The sequence below is a fragment of the Colobus angolensis genome, unplaced genomic scaffold, assembly GCF_000951035.1.
Source record: "Colobus angolensis palliatus isolate OR3802 unplaced genomic scaffold, Cang.pa_1.0 Scaffold3, whole genome shotgun sequence".
NCBI lineage: Eukaryota > Metazoa > Chordata > Mammalia > Primates > Cercopithecidae > Colobus > Colobus angolensis.
This window is the reverse complement of record NW_012116265.1, coordinates 12617299-12639384: the sequence shown is the minus strand read 5'-3', so window position 1 is coordinate 12639384 and position 22086 is coordinate 12617299. Positions and strand designations below refer to the sequence as shown.

The window sequence follows — 22086 nt, the reverse complement described above, 5'->3', positions numbered from 1 at the left end:
TTGTATAGGAATGAAAGGACATAGGGCAGAGAGAATTACAAGTTGTGTTTGCATTAAAAAGTCAGCAAAAGGTAGAATGATAAACTTCAAACTCTTGGGGTTTTGCTAGAAAAGAAAATTGATCATACTTCTTTGCTGCAAACGAGCTCAGTTCAAAATGTAAGCAATATTCCAGAAACTAGGATGGTGTAGAAAGGTTCTCCAGGAGCCTGGCGAAGTTTGGCAAGTGAAGGACATTTTAGAAATACTCATTAAATGAAATCATTTAATCCTTTTATCCTGACCTCCTTAAAGGTCCATGCATGTAGAAAACTCTAGTTGTTGTGGACGAAGTGTTGCAGATTCAGAAGAAGCCTCTGAAATCCATCTGCCTCCCTCGAGATGTGGATTAAGTCAGTGACCTCCACCCACACCTAAAGCTCTCTTGCTTACCCCACACTTGGGCTCCAGGTGCATGTCGTCTAGGACAGCTCTCAGCACCTCACCAGACCTCTGAGCCACTAGTGGTTAAGAAGGGTCAGTGAAACTTAAAAAGAAATAAGATTAAGCTATATTGTGTCCTGTTATTTATTTAAGTGCATATATGCAGCAAGACTCCTGCTCCAGGAGGAAAGCACTTTTTCATTAAGTGTTTTTGTCCCTCTCTCACAGTGAAATTACAGACAACCCTTACATGACGTCAATCCCTGTGAATGCTTTTCAGGGACTATGCAATGAAACCTTGACACTGTGAGTATTACCAGTTCTACTCCCTCCATCAACTAAATTCTATTTCGAGCCATTTTCATATGTTTACAGACCATCCAAGAGCCATATTGCCTTATCATATATACTCTATAGAGTATAAAGTGTTTTACATAATTAAATAAGAGTATTGTCTTGTGGGATGGTACTCTGTAGACTACAAAAGAGTTTAGGTAACAAGATAAGACGATTCCATTAGGGCAGTGGTTGGTACCTGCAGGTTGGCCTGCAGGTCTTATGGAATAATCATCTGTATCCAAGTATTCCCATTCTACAGAAGAAGAACTGGGGTTTAAGCAAATTGAAGTGACTTTACCAAGATCACTGAGTTAAAAAAATGTGGTGCCACTAAGGGCTTTATAAATTCTGCACTCACACTTTTACTCAGTAATCACAAACTGTTATTAAGTTCCTGTAAGGGAATATTACATAGAAAGCACAGTGCTGCTATAAGTCAGCATTTTTCCAGAGCTTGAATGGGGGCAAAGCCCTTTAGATGGTCAAAAATAGATGCTTAATTAGGGATATTCACAAAATGTTCTAAAGGAGAAGATCTAATAGAGGTATAAAGGATAAGTTAATTCTCTAAGCTGGTAGAAAATTCCTCTCTCATTGTATAAGCCACAAAGTAGAGTTAGAGCTACCTCTGCGGGATCTCCTCTCTATTTTCAGGACCACTGCCCCATTTCAAGCCTGGTGAAGTTTTTGCCTGGATTGTCACCCCAGTTTCATTTCTCTGCTCACACTAAAGTTGGGGTGGGGGTCTTTATCAGATAAAACCTGATGAAATTACTCCCCAGAAAAATGGATCCAAGCGTCACGGAGTTCTTCTAAGGGGCTATTTTCTGAGTCATTCCTAGTTTATCAATTTGGGCCCAGTGAAGTTGCCTCGACTTCTGGGAAAAGTCGAGACTAGCCTGGGCAATATGGTGAAACCTCATTTCTACAACAAATACAAAAATTAGCCAGGCATGGTGGCACATGCCTGTAGTCCCAGCTATTTGAGAGGCTGAGGTGGGAGGATGGCTTAAGCCGAGGGATTCAAGGCTGCAGGGAGCCGTGATTGAGCCACTGTACTCCAGTCTGGGTGACAGAGTGAGAGACCCTGTCTCAAAAAAAAAAAAAAAAAGAAAAAAATCCATAAGAGGACATGGTCTATCTACTTTCTTAAATTCATCTATGAGGTTTAATTTAATTCAGCCCATTACCCTTAAATATTTAATCTATGATAAGCTTGGAGGATAAAAAGATGGATAAAATACAAAGGTGAAATAACATTTAAATATTAATGAAAAAATAAAAACATGCACATTTAGATGAATGTCTTTCAAAATGTTTATCTTAAGAGACTGCAGTTGCTCCTTCACTATTGATATTGGATTAACTGTTACCTCAAATCACTTTTTCTGAATGTATATGGAATATTCTTTTAAAATCCTTAATGGTAACAAGTTTGTTACTTAAAGCAAATATGATTCTGAGAAAAAGCTTAAATATACTAGGAGCTAAGTCAGGAGAATGGGCATTTACACTGAGAAATATTATCTTGTTTCCAACAACTCGTACTGGAAAATTTTCTCATGGGATACATATGTGGGACCTGAAACACCTTTATGCACATTTATGACACCAAAGAAATATAGTCCAACTCTCCAGAAACAGGCCAGCACCACTGCTCACCAGTCACTGATTTCTCTTCTCTCTGTTGGTTGTAGGAAGCTGTACAACAATGGCTTTACTTCAATCCAAGGATATGCTTTCAATGGGACAAAGCTGGATGCTGTGTAAGTCAAGGGCAGCCATGAAAACTGTCACTTCTCCTTACCCTAAGAAGAACCATCCAATGGGGCAGAATTCTGTTGAGAGATAGGTTCTACCAGAGCATCTTCCATCCCAGGGTTAGTGTAACCAATACGGAAATGAGGTCAAGGAACTTGGCAGGGGCCCACTTTAGTGGACACTTACATTAGCTCCAATGGTAAGTTCCAAAGCTTTTCTCCCTGGTGTGTGTGTGTGTGTGTGTGTGTGTGTGTAAATGTTCATCTATTATGTACATGAAGTAAAAAGGTATCTTTAATGAAGCTCAAAGCTGTTCAGAAAATAAGGTGATTTCTCTTTTAGTCCTTTCTGACATGTTTTTGGGAAAGATGTCAGTTTATATTTGATTCACTCAGAAATAGCTAAAAAATCATATCCAACTTTTGCCTTTTCAAAAAATAAATAATTCTGGGAACAGCTGAAACAGCAAACAACAGACTTTGTGCTTGATGTGTTTTATAACACTTTTTGAGTATTTCTTTACAAATGATACATTTTTTCTATTTCACCTTTTTCTATTTGTTGTTTTTTTCAAATTTACTTGCTCATTTTTGGTAGTGTTTTGTTATGTATTCATTTTTTTAATTCTATTTTTTTCACTTTAAACATTTCATACATAGTAATTTTATATTCCAGAAGTGATCCCTGCAAAATCTGAAGGACTTAAGACTTGAAATCTGTTGTGTACAGGGCTTCTCAAACTTTCCTGGGCATCAGACCCTCTGAGGGGTCTTATCAAAATACATAGTCTGATTCCATAGCTCTGGGTTTGGCCTCAGGATTCTGTAGTTCTAACAAACTCCCAGGTGATGCCAATACTGCTGTTCATAGACCACACTTTAAGTAGCAAGGGTGAGGTCAACAAGCTGTCTAACCCTATGCAGTGGCTCTGGATGGAGAAGAACACGCATGTAGATTAAGTGATTTTGGTTGATGTTCTGATTTAGGGGTTAGGTGGTAGGTTCTGGAACAGTTTCATTTTTAAATGGTAAATGGTAAAAAAATGTTTGAACTCATTACACCGAGGCAAGGCTCCCTGAGTTCTGTTGAAGTGAAGACTCACCCTTTGCCAACTTTTGTGCTTCCTACCAGTCTCTATGAAATGAAGAGTTACAGTACCATTCTCTCAATTGTCTGGTTGTGGAGTCATAATGGTTCATTTCCATTATCTTTTTTAATACATAATTATAGGTGAAGTCTAAAAAGACTCGATAGAGTACTTACCCCCTCAAATTTATTTACAGAATTGGAGAGACCCTCCTTCCATCTTAACTTTATGATACTAACTTCTTACAATCTTTCATCTACTTTTCAACATATTTATTAGACACTTGCAATGTACCAGGCCCTGTGCCATTCACTGGGAAAACAAAGATGAACAGGAGCCATGTGCTCCCTGCCCACACTGAGCGTACATTCTGGTGGGGTCAGCTCAAGGGCAGCAATATCAAAGGTCAAAGTACATTAGGGAGAAGTGTACCCAGTCCAAAATATACATCTCAGATAGAAAATAACTGAAGCCTAAATATTGAATAACATTGCCTTCCTTCTTTGGAGATACAAGCTAGATTTTTTCTAGATTTATCCCATTGTTTTTTAAATCATTATCAAAATTAATGTTTTAGAAATGAATTACTCTGTATTCCAGGTTTCAGTTCGTTTTCTAATCCCGCATTCTGGAAAGGTGGTATTTGATTTTAATATTGTATGAATTTCACCAAATATTTTCCTCTTTGATTCAACTATTCCTAGAAAGCTATGACTCTCAGGGTGATGATCTTCAAATTCAAATTTTCTATGAATGGAGTATGGAGACTTCTTAAAATAATGAAGATAGTTTGTAGGTGCTTAGGGTTTAAAGATTTCAGATGACCATCACACAGTTCTAGACAAAGAGTACATCAAAAGTTTAGTTAGCATTAAGGCAACAAAGACTCATATTAGCAAGGGCAGGGATAGGAGAGAGTAGGCAATCTTCAACCAGGGAAACCAGAGCTGTTAATGTGGCTCCTGAATTCAGTGTGTTCAGCTGACTCTTGCCTGAACTAAAACTGCCTTTCCAGAATGGTGGATTAGAAAAAGAACCTGAAACCTGGGATATAGGGTAATTCATTTCTAAAACATTCATTTTTCCGCAAGCAAAAGATTTTGGAGCTCAAGATAAGAATCTATGCTTCAAATGATCTGCCTGTTTTTCCTGCCATATTTAGTCATTGGAAGATATGACCCTCAAACATTATCATTTATTAAAGATAAAGAATAAAATTCAGACCTTAAGGTCCACAGGACGTCACCCCAACATAGGGCACGACCACACACACCGCCACACTCACTCAGACTGTCATCATCTAGACACACCCAGGAACCTGACATGCACATCTTTGGGGTGTGGGAGGAAATTGGAATACCTGGAGAAAACCCACACAGACATGAGGAAGGTGTGCACACTTCACACAAACAGTAGCCCCAGCCTGGAAAGGATTTTTTTTAATTAAAAGTAAGCAGGCTGGGCGCAGTGGCTCACGCCTGTAATCCCAGCACTTTGGGAGGCCGAGGCAGGCGAATCAGGAAGTCAGGAGATCAAGACCATCCTGGCTAACATGGAGAAACCCAGTCTCTACTAAAATACAAAAAATTAGCCAGGCATGTTGGTGGGCGTCTGTAGTCCCAGCTACTCGGGAAGCTGAGGCAGGAGAATGGCATGAACCCGGTAGGCGGAGATTGCAGTGAGCAGAGATAGTGCCACTGCACTCCAGCCTGGGCAACAGAGCAAGACTCTGTCTCAAAGAAAAAAAAAAACAACAAACTAAACAATAGTGAATGAGACAATATTATTAGAGGATATGCTGTATATATAGAGACTCTCTGTACCTTCACACCAGCTTTCTCCTCAGACCATATCATGGTTTCTGTGGGAGGCTTAGCTGACAGCAGAGATATTCTGTCAGTGACAATGGATTTTCAATTCACTGGTGCCATGACTTACTGTCTAACTATCTCTTGAAACACAGGAAAGAAATCAGTGTACTATTTCACAATACTTTCTTGACATTTTTATGTTAAGTATTAAAGTTATTTGGAAGAGTTTAACAAACGTGGAAACTATTTATTTGTTAAGAATCTTTTGTGTCTTGGTTTCTAAAAGTCTAGATCGGGGTCAGCAAACTTTTTCTGGGAAGAAAATATTTGGGGCTTTGTGGGACATATGGTCTTAGTTGTACTACTTAAGTCTGCCTTTGTAGTGTGAAAGCAGCCATAGACAACATATAAACAAATGAGCATGGTTATGTTCCAATAAAACTTTATTTACAAAAACAAGGACAAGGCAGGATTTGACTGACAGGTCATAGTTTGTAGACCTCTGGATAAAAGTATTCAGTGAGGATGACTATTGTGTGGCGAAATATGTAGTCTGTTTCTCTGAATTTCTGGTAAAGGTTAAAGGGCAAGTGTGGGATCAAGATAAAAAGTATCTGGATTAAAATATTTGGCATTAGAAAGTGCAGATCCAATCATAATAGAAAACAAAGATTTTTTTTAATCAGTATTTTGAATCTAAGCTGGAAACTGCCCCTGTTATAAAACAAGGCTCCACCATTCTACCCTAAGTTTCTGATTCCTAGTCAATAGAAATTTATTCTTTCCTAGATTTAAGCACTTCAGTAAAAGGTATCATGTAAATCCAATGTGAAATCAAAATGATGGTTGTGATAAGGAGCCCTGGGACTGGAGGAAGACAAGGATTGAGCTACAGGTGAAAGAAAGAGAGGTCAAGGTTCTATAGTAATAATAAAATAGTATTCACATTGTGTTTTTAACATAGGGATATTGCTTTTGGTCTCAGTGCTAATTGTGATTTTAAACTGAGGCAAACACATCAATCTCCTATAATTATCTTAATAGTGTTCAAGGATTGCACATGACGTGTTAGCAATTTGGTGATTTCTCTAGAAGTTTGTCCAGATATCATTAGGTTCTCATTTAAACAATGTGTCATCCAAAAGAGTAATCATCCCCCACCATTCCACTTCATGACAATTTACTGAAATTAGCAGATTGATCTCATTGACACTCATTTTTTAAAATGTAACTGAATAATACCATTACAGCCAAGTTGGACAAATTCCACATTGAGTGCAAGTGCTGATGCCGCAGCAGCAGTCAAGTAATTAGTCAGGATTTCATGAAAATGACGGCAGATGTGTAAAAGCACGTTGTCCTATGACTTCCTATGGTGCCAAGAACGCTGTCATCACTCAGAGGTGAAATTAATAATAATACAAGCATCCCTTGCTCAACAGAAGTTGAACTGTACTTGGTCACAAGTTAAGTCACACATTCATTGTTTGGAATCGCTTTTCCATCCTCTTTCCACACAATCTGCGTGGGGATATGTTGCTTCTCACAGAACGTCTGATTCCCTGTATCACATTTCCTTTCGTCAAACTCTAGAAACTAGCTACTATCTGACAGTAAAAATTTAGGCAGGAATAAAAATGACATTTTGACGTGCTAAGAGCCCACCAATACACTGATTATTATAAACAGAGTCAACACAATTAATGCACTAATTAGCATCATGCATTAGCTGATTCGAAGTAAAATACCACATCCTGGCACACTGGGAAAAGACAATGATAGAGAAGATTATAGGATGAAGAAGGCTATTATTTATCATGGGGTAAGTATTTGAACAGCTTGCAGGATATACTCTAAGGCTGACTTTTCCCTCTGCCTATTGAAAGCTTGAGTATTTTCTCACGGGTTATATTTACAAACAGGTGTTCCGATTTCTGCTACAAAAGGATTTCCACAGAGCAATCCAGCTTCTCTTTAAACTAACATGAGAGGTAGGCAGGGGTTCCCTTTAATTTTCTGAATTACCAACGCTGTGGGAGGAAAACATGGTTCCCCACAGAAGTGTTCCCATGAGAATATCACAACATAATCGGGGCCAGCCCAAGTTCCCCCTAAAGGGACTGTGGAGGCACAGGCTGAAATCCCATCTTGGAGCTGAAATGTATCCTAAAACTCCCCAGAGAGCCAAGCTCAGCAGCAATAGCAAATTCTTTTGCCACGGCATCACACTCCTCTCTCTGGCATCGATCATGTCTTTCTAAACCTGGTGTAGAGGGTGCCTCTTTCTAGGAGTCACCCAACAATCGGGCTTTCATTCCTTCCTCCAGCAAGTCTTTATTGAATGGCCACTACGTGCCAAGAGTGAGTCCAACAGAAAAGGGTGTACATACACACACATATTGTACACATAATATACATAATACTGAGTTTGTCAATTGAATATTTTCCTCAGCTGATTCCTCACCACCTTCATTTTCCTGACTGCATTGGTCTTCCCTAACTGTGAACTATTCACAGTCTTAAATCAGGGCAGGGCTTCTTAACTCCCTGTATGGAAAAGCTGACATCTCTTTTCTCAGAAGAACTTCATTTCTTCCAACAGGTTCTCAAAGAGGAATAAGTCCCAAGCAGTGAAAAGCTGTTGAACACATAGAGTGTAGCCATGTCTATCTTATTCTTAAAGGAAATACCAGTTCTTTTCTCATAAGCCCTTTCCAGTATAAATATTTAGAAACCCTGACTTTCAAAAAGTATTTCCTTTCATCTCTTACTACAAGCCTTTTGAGTCTCTCTTAAGCTACTTTATGTTCATCTTCTCCTTGCAAGGGGTAGTTTTTATTATCACTCCCCTCTAAAATAATCACTGTCTAGAGTAGGCTAACTAGAGAGCCTACCAAGATTTGTGAATGATTTATCCAAGCTGGGTACAGATGTAGATTTCAGAAGAATCAAGGTAAGTCATAGTCAAGGAATCAGTTTCACTAGATTGATAATCCCAGGAAATGTCATGTGATAAATGAGGTTGATGGAAGCACTTTCTTCCTGGATATCAAGGCTTCTGTATATGTATTTTTCCCTCCTCACTCTCTTGACTTCAGGTGGAAGGCAAGAGCAGCAAGCTGAAGCAAGTTTAAAAAGCTAAATGAGGCAGCCCTCAAATCTGCTCAAGGCAGAGTGATGGTTTCACTTTTAAGCATCTAATTATCTCTAAGAGGTAAAGTACCCAAACAGCCATGCTGGTTTTAGAGAGCACAGTCTCCGGAAGTGTCCGTTCATCTCCGTTCAGCTTGGCCGGGGCTCCTCTGCATCCTCCTCCTCCCCTCCTGGACTCTGGCTGGCTTTTCCAGTCTGAAGTCTTCTGCAGAGTTTCTGGTAAACTGCAATGCTTATCAACCAGGCTCTTTATCCTCAGGAGCATATTAAATATCAGATGAAAACATTGCAGAATTGGACAAGCAATAATTTAGTTTTACAATAATTTCTAATGATTAGAAAGAACAAGCTGAATTTCACTTGCAGCAGTTAGAGATGAAGAGGAAAAACTGAGATGAGTTCACCGGCTCTTACTTGATTTTCAACAGCCTGGGAACAGAATGTGATCTGTAAGCTGCATTGTCCAGAGAATACAAAAAGAGATGCAAGCCATGCAGCCCTTGTACTGAACTTAGTTGTCTTTTTACAAAATCATGCTGTTCAATATCTTCTCTGCAGTTGTTGTTTTTTTCCAAGGTGGATTTTGCCCACTCCAGGTGTCACTGACCAAAGGAATTCCATGGACATAGTGGGTTAAAGGAGAGTCCAACAATGATCAAGTGAGGACTGTGATTGAAGCCACTGGGCAGGCACAGATTGGCTGCTTAGCCAGGTCTCTGAATGTATTTGAGACTTATTGACTCTCCCCGTGTCACACTTAACAATGCCCTGAATACTGGGTCTTCAGCCCAGAAGAGGCCAAGTTTGGGCTCTACCCTTGAGGTGTTTGTAAACCAGATGCCTCAAAAATCACTACCTCAGGAAGAACAGTCGGTCAAATGCCACCACACCATAAGCCAAGTCTTCTGTTGTTTCACTCTTCATTATTTTTTCTTTAAAGCCATCATCTGCGTCACCCTAAGAGTTTAACACTGCCCATTTTACTGTCTTGATGAAAAAGTATATTGATTTATTTTCTACTCATTCACACATTCATCCAACAAATAGTTATAGAGAAGGTGAACTTGGCACTGGGTAGACATAGAACTTTCATTCTGACTGGGGACACAAACAATAAAGTAAACAAGTAAATAAACAAGGTAATAATTATGGATTTTGATAATGCTGTGAAAGAAATAAAGAGTGTATGGAGGCAAAATGGTAATGAGTACCTTAGATTAGGTAGTTCTCAATTTCTATTTAAGAAGAAAATTGGACTGGCGTGGTGGCTCATGCCTATAATCCCAGCACTTTGGGAGGCCGAGTCAGGCAGATCAGTTGAGATCAGGAGTTCGAGAACAGCCTGGCCAACATGGTGAAATTCTGTATCTACTAAAAGTACACAAAAATTAGCTGGATGTGGTGGCAAGTGCCTGTAGTCCCAGTTACTCAGGAGGCTGAAGCAGAAGAATCACCTGAACCCAGAAGATTGTAGTGAGCAGAGATCATGCCATTGCATTCCAGACTAGGCGACAGAGTGAGACTCCATCTCAAAAAAAAAAAAAAAAAGAAGAAGAAGAAAATTGAAAGACCCAAAAATATATACCAATTTATGACATGTCATTTTGTGGAGTCCCAGCACTTATGCATCATTTAGTGATTCCCTCATCCTGCCCAGAAAGAAGAGACTTTTTCAGCACTGGTGATTGGTAACTCTTCTTCCTCCCATGGCTCCAATGAAGACTCATGCCTGGGTCCAGTTAACCAGGAGGGAAGTTTCTCTGTGAGGGCTCTGGAGAAGAAATCTTTCTGACTGAAGGCTTAATATTATTATTAACCATTACCCTTAAAAATGTTCCACCATGAAGAGCAGACCCCAGAAGCAGAATAATGGAAGCATTAGCCATATCTAAGCAGACTTTCTAAGGGTCTCTGCTATATTCCTTTGCATCGACAGGTGGCCACTCGCTGATGTTTAAGTGGACTAGGTTATGTTGTGAGTTATTCTAAATGTATAAATTGGGAGCATTTGTAACAAGGATATATATGTGCTATGCTTCTTTTTAGATAATTTTGTTGTGTAATAAAGTTATGGGGAAATGGCCAGTTTCAAAATCCTTGGACACTTTTACCCATTTGGAGGGAATTTTATTTCAAAATCACTTTGTAACTTAAATTGCTCCAAAACTATTTTACCCTCTAATGCCCGGTGTGTTTTTAAAATGGCAAGGCCAATGTGCCCATCAAAGCTCTTCCGTGGAAGGTCAATGAGATTACACAGTAATCTCAAGCCACTGGGAAGGCACAGATTGGCTGCTTTAGCATCTTAGCCAGGTCTCTGAATGTATTTAAGACTTATTGACTCTCCCTGTGTCACACTTAACAATGCCCTGGATACTGGATGTTCAGCCACTACCAGAAGAGGCCAAGTTTGGGCTATACCTGGCACAAAGAAGATTACACAGTAATCTCATAAACACTCCTCATACGCACTATTGGGTTGTCAGATCAAATACAGGCCACCCAGTAAAATTTGAATTTCAGATCAACAACAGATAATTTTTAATATAAATAGTTTTTAAATTGCATGGGGAATATTTTTACTAAAAAATTATTCATTGTTTATCTGAAACTCAAATTTAACTGGCATCTTGTATTTTTATTTGCTAAATCTGACACCCTTACCCAAAGAAAAGATCTGAATCTCTGACAATCCTCAGCATCACTCACCACCCTCACCATCTTCATTCCATTCCTGATTTAAGCCTAGTATTCTAAATTAAATGGGAATACTAATTAATACTAAGAAACAAAATTTGGTATTAAAGAGGATTGGCATTAAAAAGGACTAAAAAATACAATTGCCACTGGCCTGGAAAATAGGGAATTAAAGCAACTTTTAAGAAATTTAGGTATGCAAATTAGATCATAAACATGCTCATTTTCAAAAACTTCTGCCATAATTAACGTGTATAAACTTTATACAATTGAAACCTAGAATGTTTTAAGTGCTTAACCCAGAAGAAGATAAAGTATCTTCTAAATTCTTGAAATCAGTCAATACTAGGGTCACATTTTATTCTGATATTTGTACTAATTTGGTGTGATTTCTTAAAATCACCTAATTCATTCTCTCTTCCTCTCTCTCTCTCTCTCTCTCTCTCTCTCTAGTTACCTAAACAAGAACAAATACCTGACAGTTATTGACAAAGATGCATTTGGAGGAGTATACAGTGGACCAAGCTTCCTGTGAGTCAGACATACAAAAGAATATTTTAGTCTTTTTTTTTTTACTTTTTTAGAATAGATGGAGACATTAGGGGAGAACCTTATGTTCGGGGTAGAGAATGTTGCTGTCTTGGGTAAAGGCTTCTGCAAGTCCCTTTATTCCTGGCTGTATAGGCTACCTCTTGGAAGAAAGTCCTTGTCCTTTGAGACTCAGAAGGCCCCAAGCTCCAGTATGCCATCCTGATGGCTGATAAGGCAGCCACCTTGGTGTTCATGCTCACAGGGGCTCTGTTCATGGAGCAGCTGCTGTTTGAAAAATTTTGAAATGCAAGGTCCACAACTAGATGGAAGCCACTCTAGTCTTTGCAGAGAAAATATACCTGAATGTACATTGCACAATGCCTGGCACAAAGAAGGAAGAATATAAATGATAGTTTGACTCATCTCTGTAAGAACTTACAATTATGGGGAAAGATGGAATAAAAACATTTTTTAAACAGCATGAAAACATACCTATTTGTATATTTCCTTTGATTTACACCCCCACATCCGGTCAGTGATCAGGTTCTATTGATTCTACTTCCCTGAAGCCTCTGTATCATCACCACCTTCCTCATTCCCTTGGTTTTGCCCCAGTTTAGAATCTCATCATTGAGCATCCACTTTAGTCCCTGCCAAAGTGGAACACAGCACCCTAGAGATGCACAAGATAATCTGTTAGGGGCGAGAGGAAATATTAGAGGTTCTATTTATACTTATTTTTAAATGAGAACAAATTAAGTTTTATTAATCTTTTATTTATAGATAGCCACTGTCCCTCAGGTGTCAGGTAGTGGGTGGAAGCCTCCTAGAGACGAGTGAGTGATCCACAGTCCTCAGCACTGGGTACCTTCGCTCTTTTACCTTTAACAATTTTATTTCACTTTCAGATTGAATGCACCCAGGTAAGTGCGTCTAAGGTCCTGTTCTCTTAACACATAGGCTCCATCCATATAAGAGGTCAGAGTGATCTTGAAAATCTGCTGTGCTACATGGGGGTTCACTGTTAATTCATGGCAAAGTACTTAAAAGCATTATGCATTTTCCTTTTTACAAGAAGACAAGTGGGGAAAATGTATTAACCTTCTCTGTGATAAAGTCCATGTCAATAATTTTTTACCTGGAAGATATTTTTCAATAACATTTTTATATCAGCTTCTTCAAAATTAAGGTACTATTTCACCAAGTAATAAGAAAAGTCATTGCTTTTTGAAAGAAATGTATGCTTTAGAGAAAGACTTTAGAAACAGGTATTTGGAAACATTCACCTATTGTATGATTTTCCTGATTAAAAAATGATCAATGCCATAAAAATTCTGTTTGGTTCAAATCAGAAATAGAATTTTAACCTGTTTTAAGTCTTTCAAATTAAGTTTGTTATGAACTAAATTGTTTCTGTCTTCCTAAGTTCAAATGTTGTAGCCTTAACCTCTAGCATCTTAGTATGTGACTGTATTTGAAGATAGAGTCTGTAAAGAGGTAATTAAATTAAAATGAGGATGTTAGGTGAGCCCTAATCCAATCTGACAGGTGGCCTCATAAGACAAGGAGATTGGGATACACAGAGAGACACCAGGGATGGGCACTCACAGAGGAAAGGCCATGTGAGGCCACATCAAGAAGGTGGCCATCTGCAAGTCAGGGAGAGAGGCCTCAGGAGAAGCCAAACTTGCTGACACTTTGATCTTGGACTTGCAGCCTCTAGGACTGTGAGAAAATACATTTCTGTTGTTTAAACCAGCCAATCTGTGGTATTTTGTTACTATAGCTCTAGCAAAGTAATACAGAGTTGTAATAGGTTTAAAATCCATGTGTATAAAATGTGAAAATGAAACACCTCCAGATCACTTTGCAAAAACAACTGATTGACATCAGAAAATATAAAATTTCATTAAAACATGTATTTAATTACTGGATTAGATTGAAAAATGAGAATCTTAGTTTAATAAATGCAGTGAAGTCTGCTCTATTCTTGGTGAAATACCCGTCTTTGGTAATTTTTTCAACTAGAACAGCCATTTAAACCAAAATCAAAATAAACTGAACCAAAAGCAGACTTTGAACAGCCATAGCCAAAAGGGTTAAAGATAATTTTCAAAACTAATTAAGTATATTTGATAACATTGCTTTTGCTTTTGGGAAACTTTTAAAAATATGTATTACTTATCCTCATTGCATTATTTTAAAATGTATGTTTAGTGTGTTATGGTATATATAATATAGTATTACAAAAATACATGTATAGGGTTCATGACTATTCGTATGTCAGTGGTACATACTCAGATATTTTTTACTTATTAATATGTGAGATTAAAAGAATTTGAAGACCAATAGTGTAGACTAGAACCACTCGAAGTGAGTTCATTACAAGGTAAGTAGCTGTCCACGATGTATAGCAAAGCACAGCTTCTTTTTTGGAGAAAGTCTTGTCATGAAAATGAAGTCAACCAAACTCAAAAATGTGTTTAATTGAAGTAGCTGGCTTACATCCAGCATACGCTTCTTATCCTTGGATTGGTGAGAAGCTATTGGCCAATGGGCACCATACTTTGAGTAGCTGTAGTCTAGATGATTAGCATCTCCAAATCTGACTCCTGCCTTTATTTAGTCTGGTTCCTCCCAAATCCACCCTCCCCAAACCTCTTTGGGTTCACATGCAAGTAGAATCTTAAACCCAATACTGGCCTCCCATTCCCCTTAGGACAGAGGTCTTGGTGTGGTATGCAAGGCATTGCCAAAATCTTCAGCTTTGTCTTTTACACTACTTTACGCCTCTGACCAATGGTCCATCCATATCGAACCTCTTAGCTCCCTTAATTCTCCAACCTACTTATACTGTTATGCTAAACTCTTACTCTTCCTACTGTCTGGAAAACCCTGCTACAATCTTGTCTTTCTGATGAGCACCTGTTGGCATTTTAATTCTGCCCTCTAGGGGAATTAATTAAATACAATTAACCAAAATTGTATTTCTACAATTCTGGTTCATATTATAATGCCCAAAACACAGTATGAGCTTAATAAATATTTGTGAAATTAATATGGTACCCAAAAAATAATTAAAGCACTCTTCTGTAAACACTATAGCATTTAAAGAGCAATCATATTTTGAAGATATTTTAGTCTGTTGTCCTCAAGCGAGCATCCATTTCTACTTCTTTGGAAGTGGTCAAACTATCTGCTTGTACTGCCTAGAGGCTGTTTTTTATATTTACGGCAAGATTTTCTACAAGACTCTTCCACTAAGTTAAGAGTATTTGTGCAACTGCCTGAAAATGCTTTCCCTGCCTCTTGGTGGCATTCCAGGTTGTAGAAAGTGACAAAGATGAGGAGTTATACCTGGAGTTGACTCCTAGCCCCATCACTTACTAACTGTAAGACCCAAGTCTTATTTTTCTCATCTGTCAAAACAGGATAAAGTAAACTAATAAAGTTTAAATAAGATAATAAATGAACTAAATATATCCTCAATAATGTTAGACATTATTATGATTATTTTCATTTCTTCCTGAACTTTGACACTTCATTATTCTGATCTGTTCTAACCTCTCTGATCACTCCTTCCCAATTTCTCTCCTTAGCTCACTGCATCCTTCCTCAAAATGGGGTTGCATCCTGGGTCCTGGCTCTTTCTCCTCTGTATCTTCTCCTTTGGTTAAATCATCTGCTCACAAGTATCATGAGAATGTGAATGATTTCTAAGTTTGGGGTCTCATATCTTAGTTCTTATTTGGCCATTCATCCAGCTGGAATTCTCTCCTTGCTCCCCCTCATTCCTATCCATTCCCATCAATCTGGTTAAACTCTCCCTAGCTAACCTTTGAAAATGTACAATAAGCATTTACTGATGAGGACTTGCTAAGCTTGGGATTCTTCACTGGGTGCTGTCAATAGGGGAGGGTCACTACGTTAAAGAACAGTGAGCGAAAAGTCTCATAAAGAAGGTGGCAATTCAGAAATTATCTGAAAGAAACAAAGGGGCAAACCTGGGGACAATCTGAAAAAAGCATTTTAGACAAGTGCAAAGACCCCCAGGTGAGAATATACCTGGCGCGTCTGAGGAATAGCAAGGAGGCCATTGCCGCTCAAACAGAGTGAAGTAAACAGGGATGAAAAAAGTAAAAGCTGTGATGAAAAAGATGATAGAGTTCAGGAGCAGCTTGCGGATGGTCTTAGAGGCCATCATCAGGTCTTTTGATTTGCTCTTTAGATAGAGGGGAAGCCATAGGAGCATTTTGAGTATAGGTGTGTCACAATCTGACTCAAAGTTTCACAGGAACATGCCGACTGTTGTGTTGAAAATAAACTATAGGGGACCAACTATGGAAACAAGAAGACAACTTAGGAATATGCCAAAATAATATAGGCATGAGATGAAAGTAGCTTGCACTAAGGCAGTAGCAGTGGAGATGATGAGAAATAATCTGATCCTTACTGTATTTTTTAAGGTAAAGCCAACAGGACGTGCTGATGGATTGAATATGGTGGATGAGAGAAAGGAAGGAATCAAGGAGAACTGTAACAATTTTTGACTGAGCAGTTAGGAGAATGAGATCACCATTTCCTGAGATAGGGAAAGTTACTTTGAGGTCCCATGATGCATACAAGCAGGCAGTGATATATGGGGGTTCAAAAGTCACAATAGAGGTCAGGGCTAGAGATATATTTGAGACTCTTTGGAATATAGCTAGTGATGAGGGGATACAGGTATAGAGGAAATCTCAAAAAATGAATAGAATTGAGACTTCTGAACTCTCCCCATCAATGTGATTTTCCCTGATCCTTTTTTAAACAACATTAAAATGACAGTACTTCTGAGAAAATATAAATAAATTAAAAAGCATGTATTTTTAATGACAAAGAGTAGGAAAGGTGATCATATAAGTGATGAGTGTCTTCAAAAACCAAGAGAGAGCTGCATGCTAAGTACTTGCATGGGTGAAATTAATAAAATGCAAGTTAATTCAAATCACAAAATCTATGAAATATTTTATCAATTAAATCTTAAGTGTTCTGCAAATGAGAATATAGGTGACATTGAAGCTGGTTGGTCTCATTCTGTACACTCAAGCACTACTTCTTACTCATCCCAGAAAAAGACTAGAATTTTCTTTTTGTTAAAATGTCATCACCAAGACTCAACGAGAAAAAGCACAGTTGAGGTTAGAAGGCAGGTACTGTTCTTAAAACAGGATTATATGAAAATTTACATTCTAAAATGTAAGAACAACAAACAACCTCTTATCCACTCAACTCATAGAATATTGGCATCAGAATGTATACCCTCCCAGTAAGAGATGAGAGTACTGAGGAAGCTGACAGGCCCAAGGAAAAGAAAAAAAAAAAAAAAAACCTACAAAAAGAATCACTGATAGTCTCCTAAAGTCACCATAGTAATGCCCACCAGCCAATAAGCTTCCACACACAGAGCTTCCCATAGGCCTCCCTTACAAACAAGAACAGACATTGAAGAATCAGCAGACCTTTGAGGAAATCCATTGACATGAAAAATGTCAATGTCTTATAGTTTTCGGTGTACAGAAATTTCACCTCCTTGGTTTAAATTTATTCCTATTTTTTGTTTTGTTTTGATGCCATTACAAATGGGATTGTTTTCTTTATTTCTTTTTCTGATAGCTTATTATTTGTTTATAGAAACACAACTGATTTTTGTAGGTTGACTTTGTATCCTGTAACTTTACTGAATTCATTTCTTAGTTCTAACAGTTTTTTGGTGGAGGCTTTAGGGTTTTCTGTATAAGATAATGTCATCTGCACTTAGAGACAGTTTTCCCTCTTTCTTTAGGATTTGGATGCCTTTTATTTCTATTGTCTAATTGTTCTAACTAGAACTTCCAGTACTATGTTGAATAGAAGTGGTGACATGAAAAACAAGGACTAGAATAAACAGAAAAAGGAACTTGGAAGGAACAGAGACAATGCAAGAACCAGAAGAAAACTTTCATAAAAGTTATGACAAATATCCTCAGAGAGATAATGTTTTACATGCACAAAATAATTCCTTATACAGGAATATTCAGAAAATAATAAAAGAGCTTTCGAAAATTAAAAACATGAAAGCCAAAACCAAAAAAGTAAGCAGAAGTTGTTAAAGATAAAGGGAAAAACAGCGCTCAGTAAAGATGGCAAAAAAAAATATGAAATAGAGGAAAGAAAAAATAAGAAAATTACAAATTCAGGCCAGGAGCTCCACAACCCAGCTAACAAAAGTTTTAGGAAGAAAAAACAAAAACTAAAAAAGAAAATAGTGTAGCAGATTTCCCATTAATAAGGAAAATGTATTTTCAGAATAAAAAGACCCACAGAGAACCCATATGGCAGAAAAAAAAAAAGTGGGGAGGCATGAAGGTACATCATAACACATGAAATCGATGGGATAAAAATAATAAATTAAAGGCGTCTAGACAGAGAAATCATGTGACCTGTGCAGGCTGGAAACTCGAATGCCATCAATTTTCTCAATGGTGACATTGAAGAAGACCATAGATAGAATACACCTTTTGAATTCTGAAGGGAAAGTCATTTCCAAACTACCAATCAAGTATGATTGATAAAATAAAGACATTTTCTCACTTGCAAAGTCTCAAAACCTTGATTTCCTATTCGTCTTTTCTTGGAGCATAAACCAGGAAAGAGAAAAATTAGGACTTTGTTAAAATAGTGATCAACACAGGAAAGAAGCAAATAGAAATCCCAGGATGACCACAAAGGTAGGTCCTAGGAGTCTTGAGAACATGACATCTACATCAGAGCTGAAGAATGAAAACTCCAAGAGGAAGGTCTTCTAGAAATAAAAGAGGGTTGGTTGGGCACGGTGGCTCACGCCTGTAATCGTAACACTTTGGAAGACGGAGACAGGCGGATCACTTGAGGTTGGGAGTTTGAGACCAGCCTGGCCAACATGGTGAAACTCCATCTCTACTAAAAATACAAAAATTATCCAGGCATGTTGGCACATGACTGTAGTCCCAGCTACTTGGGAGGCTGAGATAGGAGAATTGCTTGAACCCAGGCAGCAGAGGCTGCAAGTGAGCCGAGTTAGCACCACTGCATTCCAACCTAGGTGACAGGGCAAGACTCCGTCCCAAAAAAAAAAAAGGGTTGATAGATTATTTGATGAAATTCATTGTGTGAAAACCTGATTTGAAACAGCTTTTCTTTTCTTTTCTTTCTTTTTTTTTTTGAGATGAAGTCTCGCTTTGTCACCCAGGCTGGAATACAATGCTGTGATCTCCACTCACTGCAACCTCCACCTCCCAGGTTCAAGCAATTCTCCTGCCTCAGCCTCCCAAGTAGCTGGGATTACAGGCGCCCACCACCACGCCTGGCTAATTTTTACATTTTTAGTAGAGACAGGGTTTCACCATGTTGGCCAGGCTGGTCTCAAACTCCCGACCTCAGGCGATCCGCCTGCCTAGGCCTCCCAAAGTGCTGGGTTTACAGGCGTGAGCCACCACTCACAGCCTTGAGACGTGTTTTAAAGAACACTGGAGCATGTAGAAAACTTAGCAAGAGGTTTGTTCAAACCAAGACACACAAATAAAAAAAGAGAGACAGATGGACATCTTATGAAAAAATAAAAAATAGAAATAAAACAGTTACATGACAAAGGAAATGAAAGCACAATATGCAAAGTTGCAGTAACCAAAGTACTGAATATGGGTTTAACCAAATATGTCACAAAACTATTTCAGGAGAGTAGAGGAGTGTGTCAGGAGAGGAAATGTGTGGGGGTGAGGGATGATAAAAGAAAGCCAAATCCTCATCTTCTATAGTAGAGAGTCAGTGGATAAAATCTAAAACCAATAAATCAAGAAATACTTACACTTATGGAAGGAAATACCAGAAGTTAAAAGGGGTTACTTCTGGGACATCAGACACCAGACTGCAGGGAAGGACTGCCTCTTGTATTATCAAGCTTCCAGTATAATTTGCTTTTTAAAAATAGGTCCATGCATTATTTTAATAAAAATTAGGCCAGGCATGGCCTAATTCAAGACCAGCCTGGCCAACATGGTGAAACCCTGTCTCTAATGAAAAATACAAAAATTAGCTGGGAGCGGTGGCAGACACCTGTAATCCCAGCTGCTCGGGAGGCTGAGGCACGAGAATCGCTTGAACCCAGGAGGGGGAGGTTGCAGTGAGCCAAGATTGCACCATTGCACTGTAGCCTGGGAGACAGAGCAAGACTCTGTCTGAGAGAAAAAAAAAAATTAACACTAATTTAATAACAAAGCCACAAAGCACAGGAAGAGAAGACAATGGAGATGTCAGCATGTGAGAGGTCAATAGGAGAAAAGTAAGAAATGAACAAAGAAGAGTCCAGTCTCATTCCTGAACTTCCAAGTGTAATTGTTGTCTGAAAATGAATTTGTTAACTAATCATGCAAGGACGTGTGACATCTCTTTAATTCTTGTCTTCATCTTTTGTCAAAATCTCCATTATTTTTTCCCACATATCTTTCCATAATTAGACTTTAAGATTCCAGAGGAAATAAGCAGTGTCTTATACTTTTTATAACCTTCCTGCCTCAAAACAGAAGACAGAAAGTGGTCAATAAATATTGGATGAATTGTAGCTAAATACAAATAGCCATGATTTCATTGTCATTTGTTGTAAAAGCCAAACTTGGAAAATCTTAAACTCCATCTAAAGAAAAGAGAATCAGATGCCATATATATTTCTGCCTCATAAAGGTTTTTGAGGGAGAATACAGTCATGTCTAATGGTCAACAAAAATAAAACCAAACTTACCCACTCAATCAGCGTTTTTCAAGGTCACTTCTCAAAAGATAATCTAATTTAAAACAGGTTCAATATCCAGAGTCAGAAGATCTATTATCCAATATTTGCTGTTTCACAAAAAGACTTTTAAATTTAGTTTGGAAGTATAATAATATTTTTTGATTTTTAATCAAGATATGCAATCTCATTTTCCATTTTTATACTTTCCATTTTTGATTACCTTGTTTTCTTTTTATCTTATTTTGAAAGAGAATCTCTTGGTGTTTTTAATCTCAAAGAAAAGAACACACTGAAATGCAATGCCTTTCACAATAATCAGAGTTCTCTAAATTCTAAATTACGTAACCCACGTTAGTATAGCATTTAGCATATTGTTGAGTAAGTACCTCCTAAGAAGAGGAAATCTCTGTAATAATATCCTTGAGTTTGCATTACAGGTATCAACATAAATAAACTTCAAAAATAAACTTTTCTTGTTTTTAGCTGATCAAATTAATTCAAGGGTCATGGCACTGTCATATTTCTTGGTTTGTTTTTTTTTTTTCTTTTTCTTTCTTTTTTTTTAAAAACTCTTCATGATCTTCACAAGATAATACTATTAGGTGGCTGAAAATTTGTGGCAGAGTCCTTTCCTGCATGCCTGAAGAACACAGGTGAATACATGATTTTCTAGGATGATCCTGAGAAAACATATTTTAAATACAATATGTATTTGCATACAATAACATATACAGTTTTTTAAGTGTACAGGTTGATGCGTTTTGACGAAGCTGTATTACTCTAGCCTGGTTAAGACCTGGAACATTTTCATCATCCAGAAAGTTCCCTCATGCCTCAACCTACCTCCCATAGACATGCTATGTTTCTAATACAAAAATTTAGTAGTAATTGACAGGTAAGAGGATAGATGTATATCTCTATATATATGTCTTTATGTATACTTTATAGGAAACACTGCTATGCTGCTTTCCAAAAGGGTTGTCTCATTTTCTTTTCTCACCAGCAAGGTATGAGCATTTTATACTGGCCAGTGCTTTTAATGTCATTTTTTTTTAATTCTAGCCATTCTAGTGGGTCTCTCATTGTGGTTTCAATTCATGTTTCCCTTTCTATTAATGATGTTGAGCATCTTTTCAGGCACTTGTCAGCTATTTGTATATTTTCTTTTACCCAGTTTCTGTTCAAATTTTTCGCCCATTTTTATTGGATTTTTGTCTTTTTATTATTCAATTGTGTTCCAGAATAAAATTTTTGACCTAAATAAAATCAGTTTTGGTCCTGACCACCAGCTCTCTGCCAACCCTAGTGCAAATGGTCCGTTTACTCACTTATTCCACAGGCATTTCACTAAGCATCTATTGAGGTCCAGTAGTTATAAGGATAAGACACAGCCTCTGCTTTGAAAAGGTTACAGTCAACTTTAGGAGAAATGTGAATAAGTAACTGTAACATAAGTTTAATGTGAAAGGAGCCAGAGGAGATATTTAGAGACTGAACGC

At 37.9% G+C, this 22086-nt stretch overlaps 1 protein-coding gene across 2 annotated transcripts in view; it reads left to right on the top strand.

Annotated features, from left to right (window-relative positions):
• The window catches only part of TSHR (thyroid stimulating hormone receptor), a 164759-nt gene that overhangs the window by 121373 nt on the left and 21300 nt on the right, over window positions 1-22086 (top strand). Inside the window, exons 6-9 of one of the 2 annotated variants that reach the window (XM_011949469.1) lie at window positions 652-729; window positions 2460-2528; window positions 11725-11802; window positions 11956-12293. In XM_011949469.1, the coding sequence (XP_011804859.1) occupies window positions 652-729; window positions 2460-2528; window positions 11725-11802; window positions 11956-12025 (295 nt within the window). In that variant the 3' untranslated portion in view covers window positions 12026-12293. Of the gene's footprint in view, window positions 1-651; window positions 730-2459; window positions 2529-11724; window positions 11803-11955; window positions 12294-22086 lie in introns of those variants that run through there. The other variant, XM_011949468.1, reaches the window with a different exon arrangement.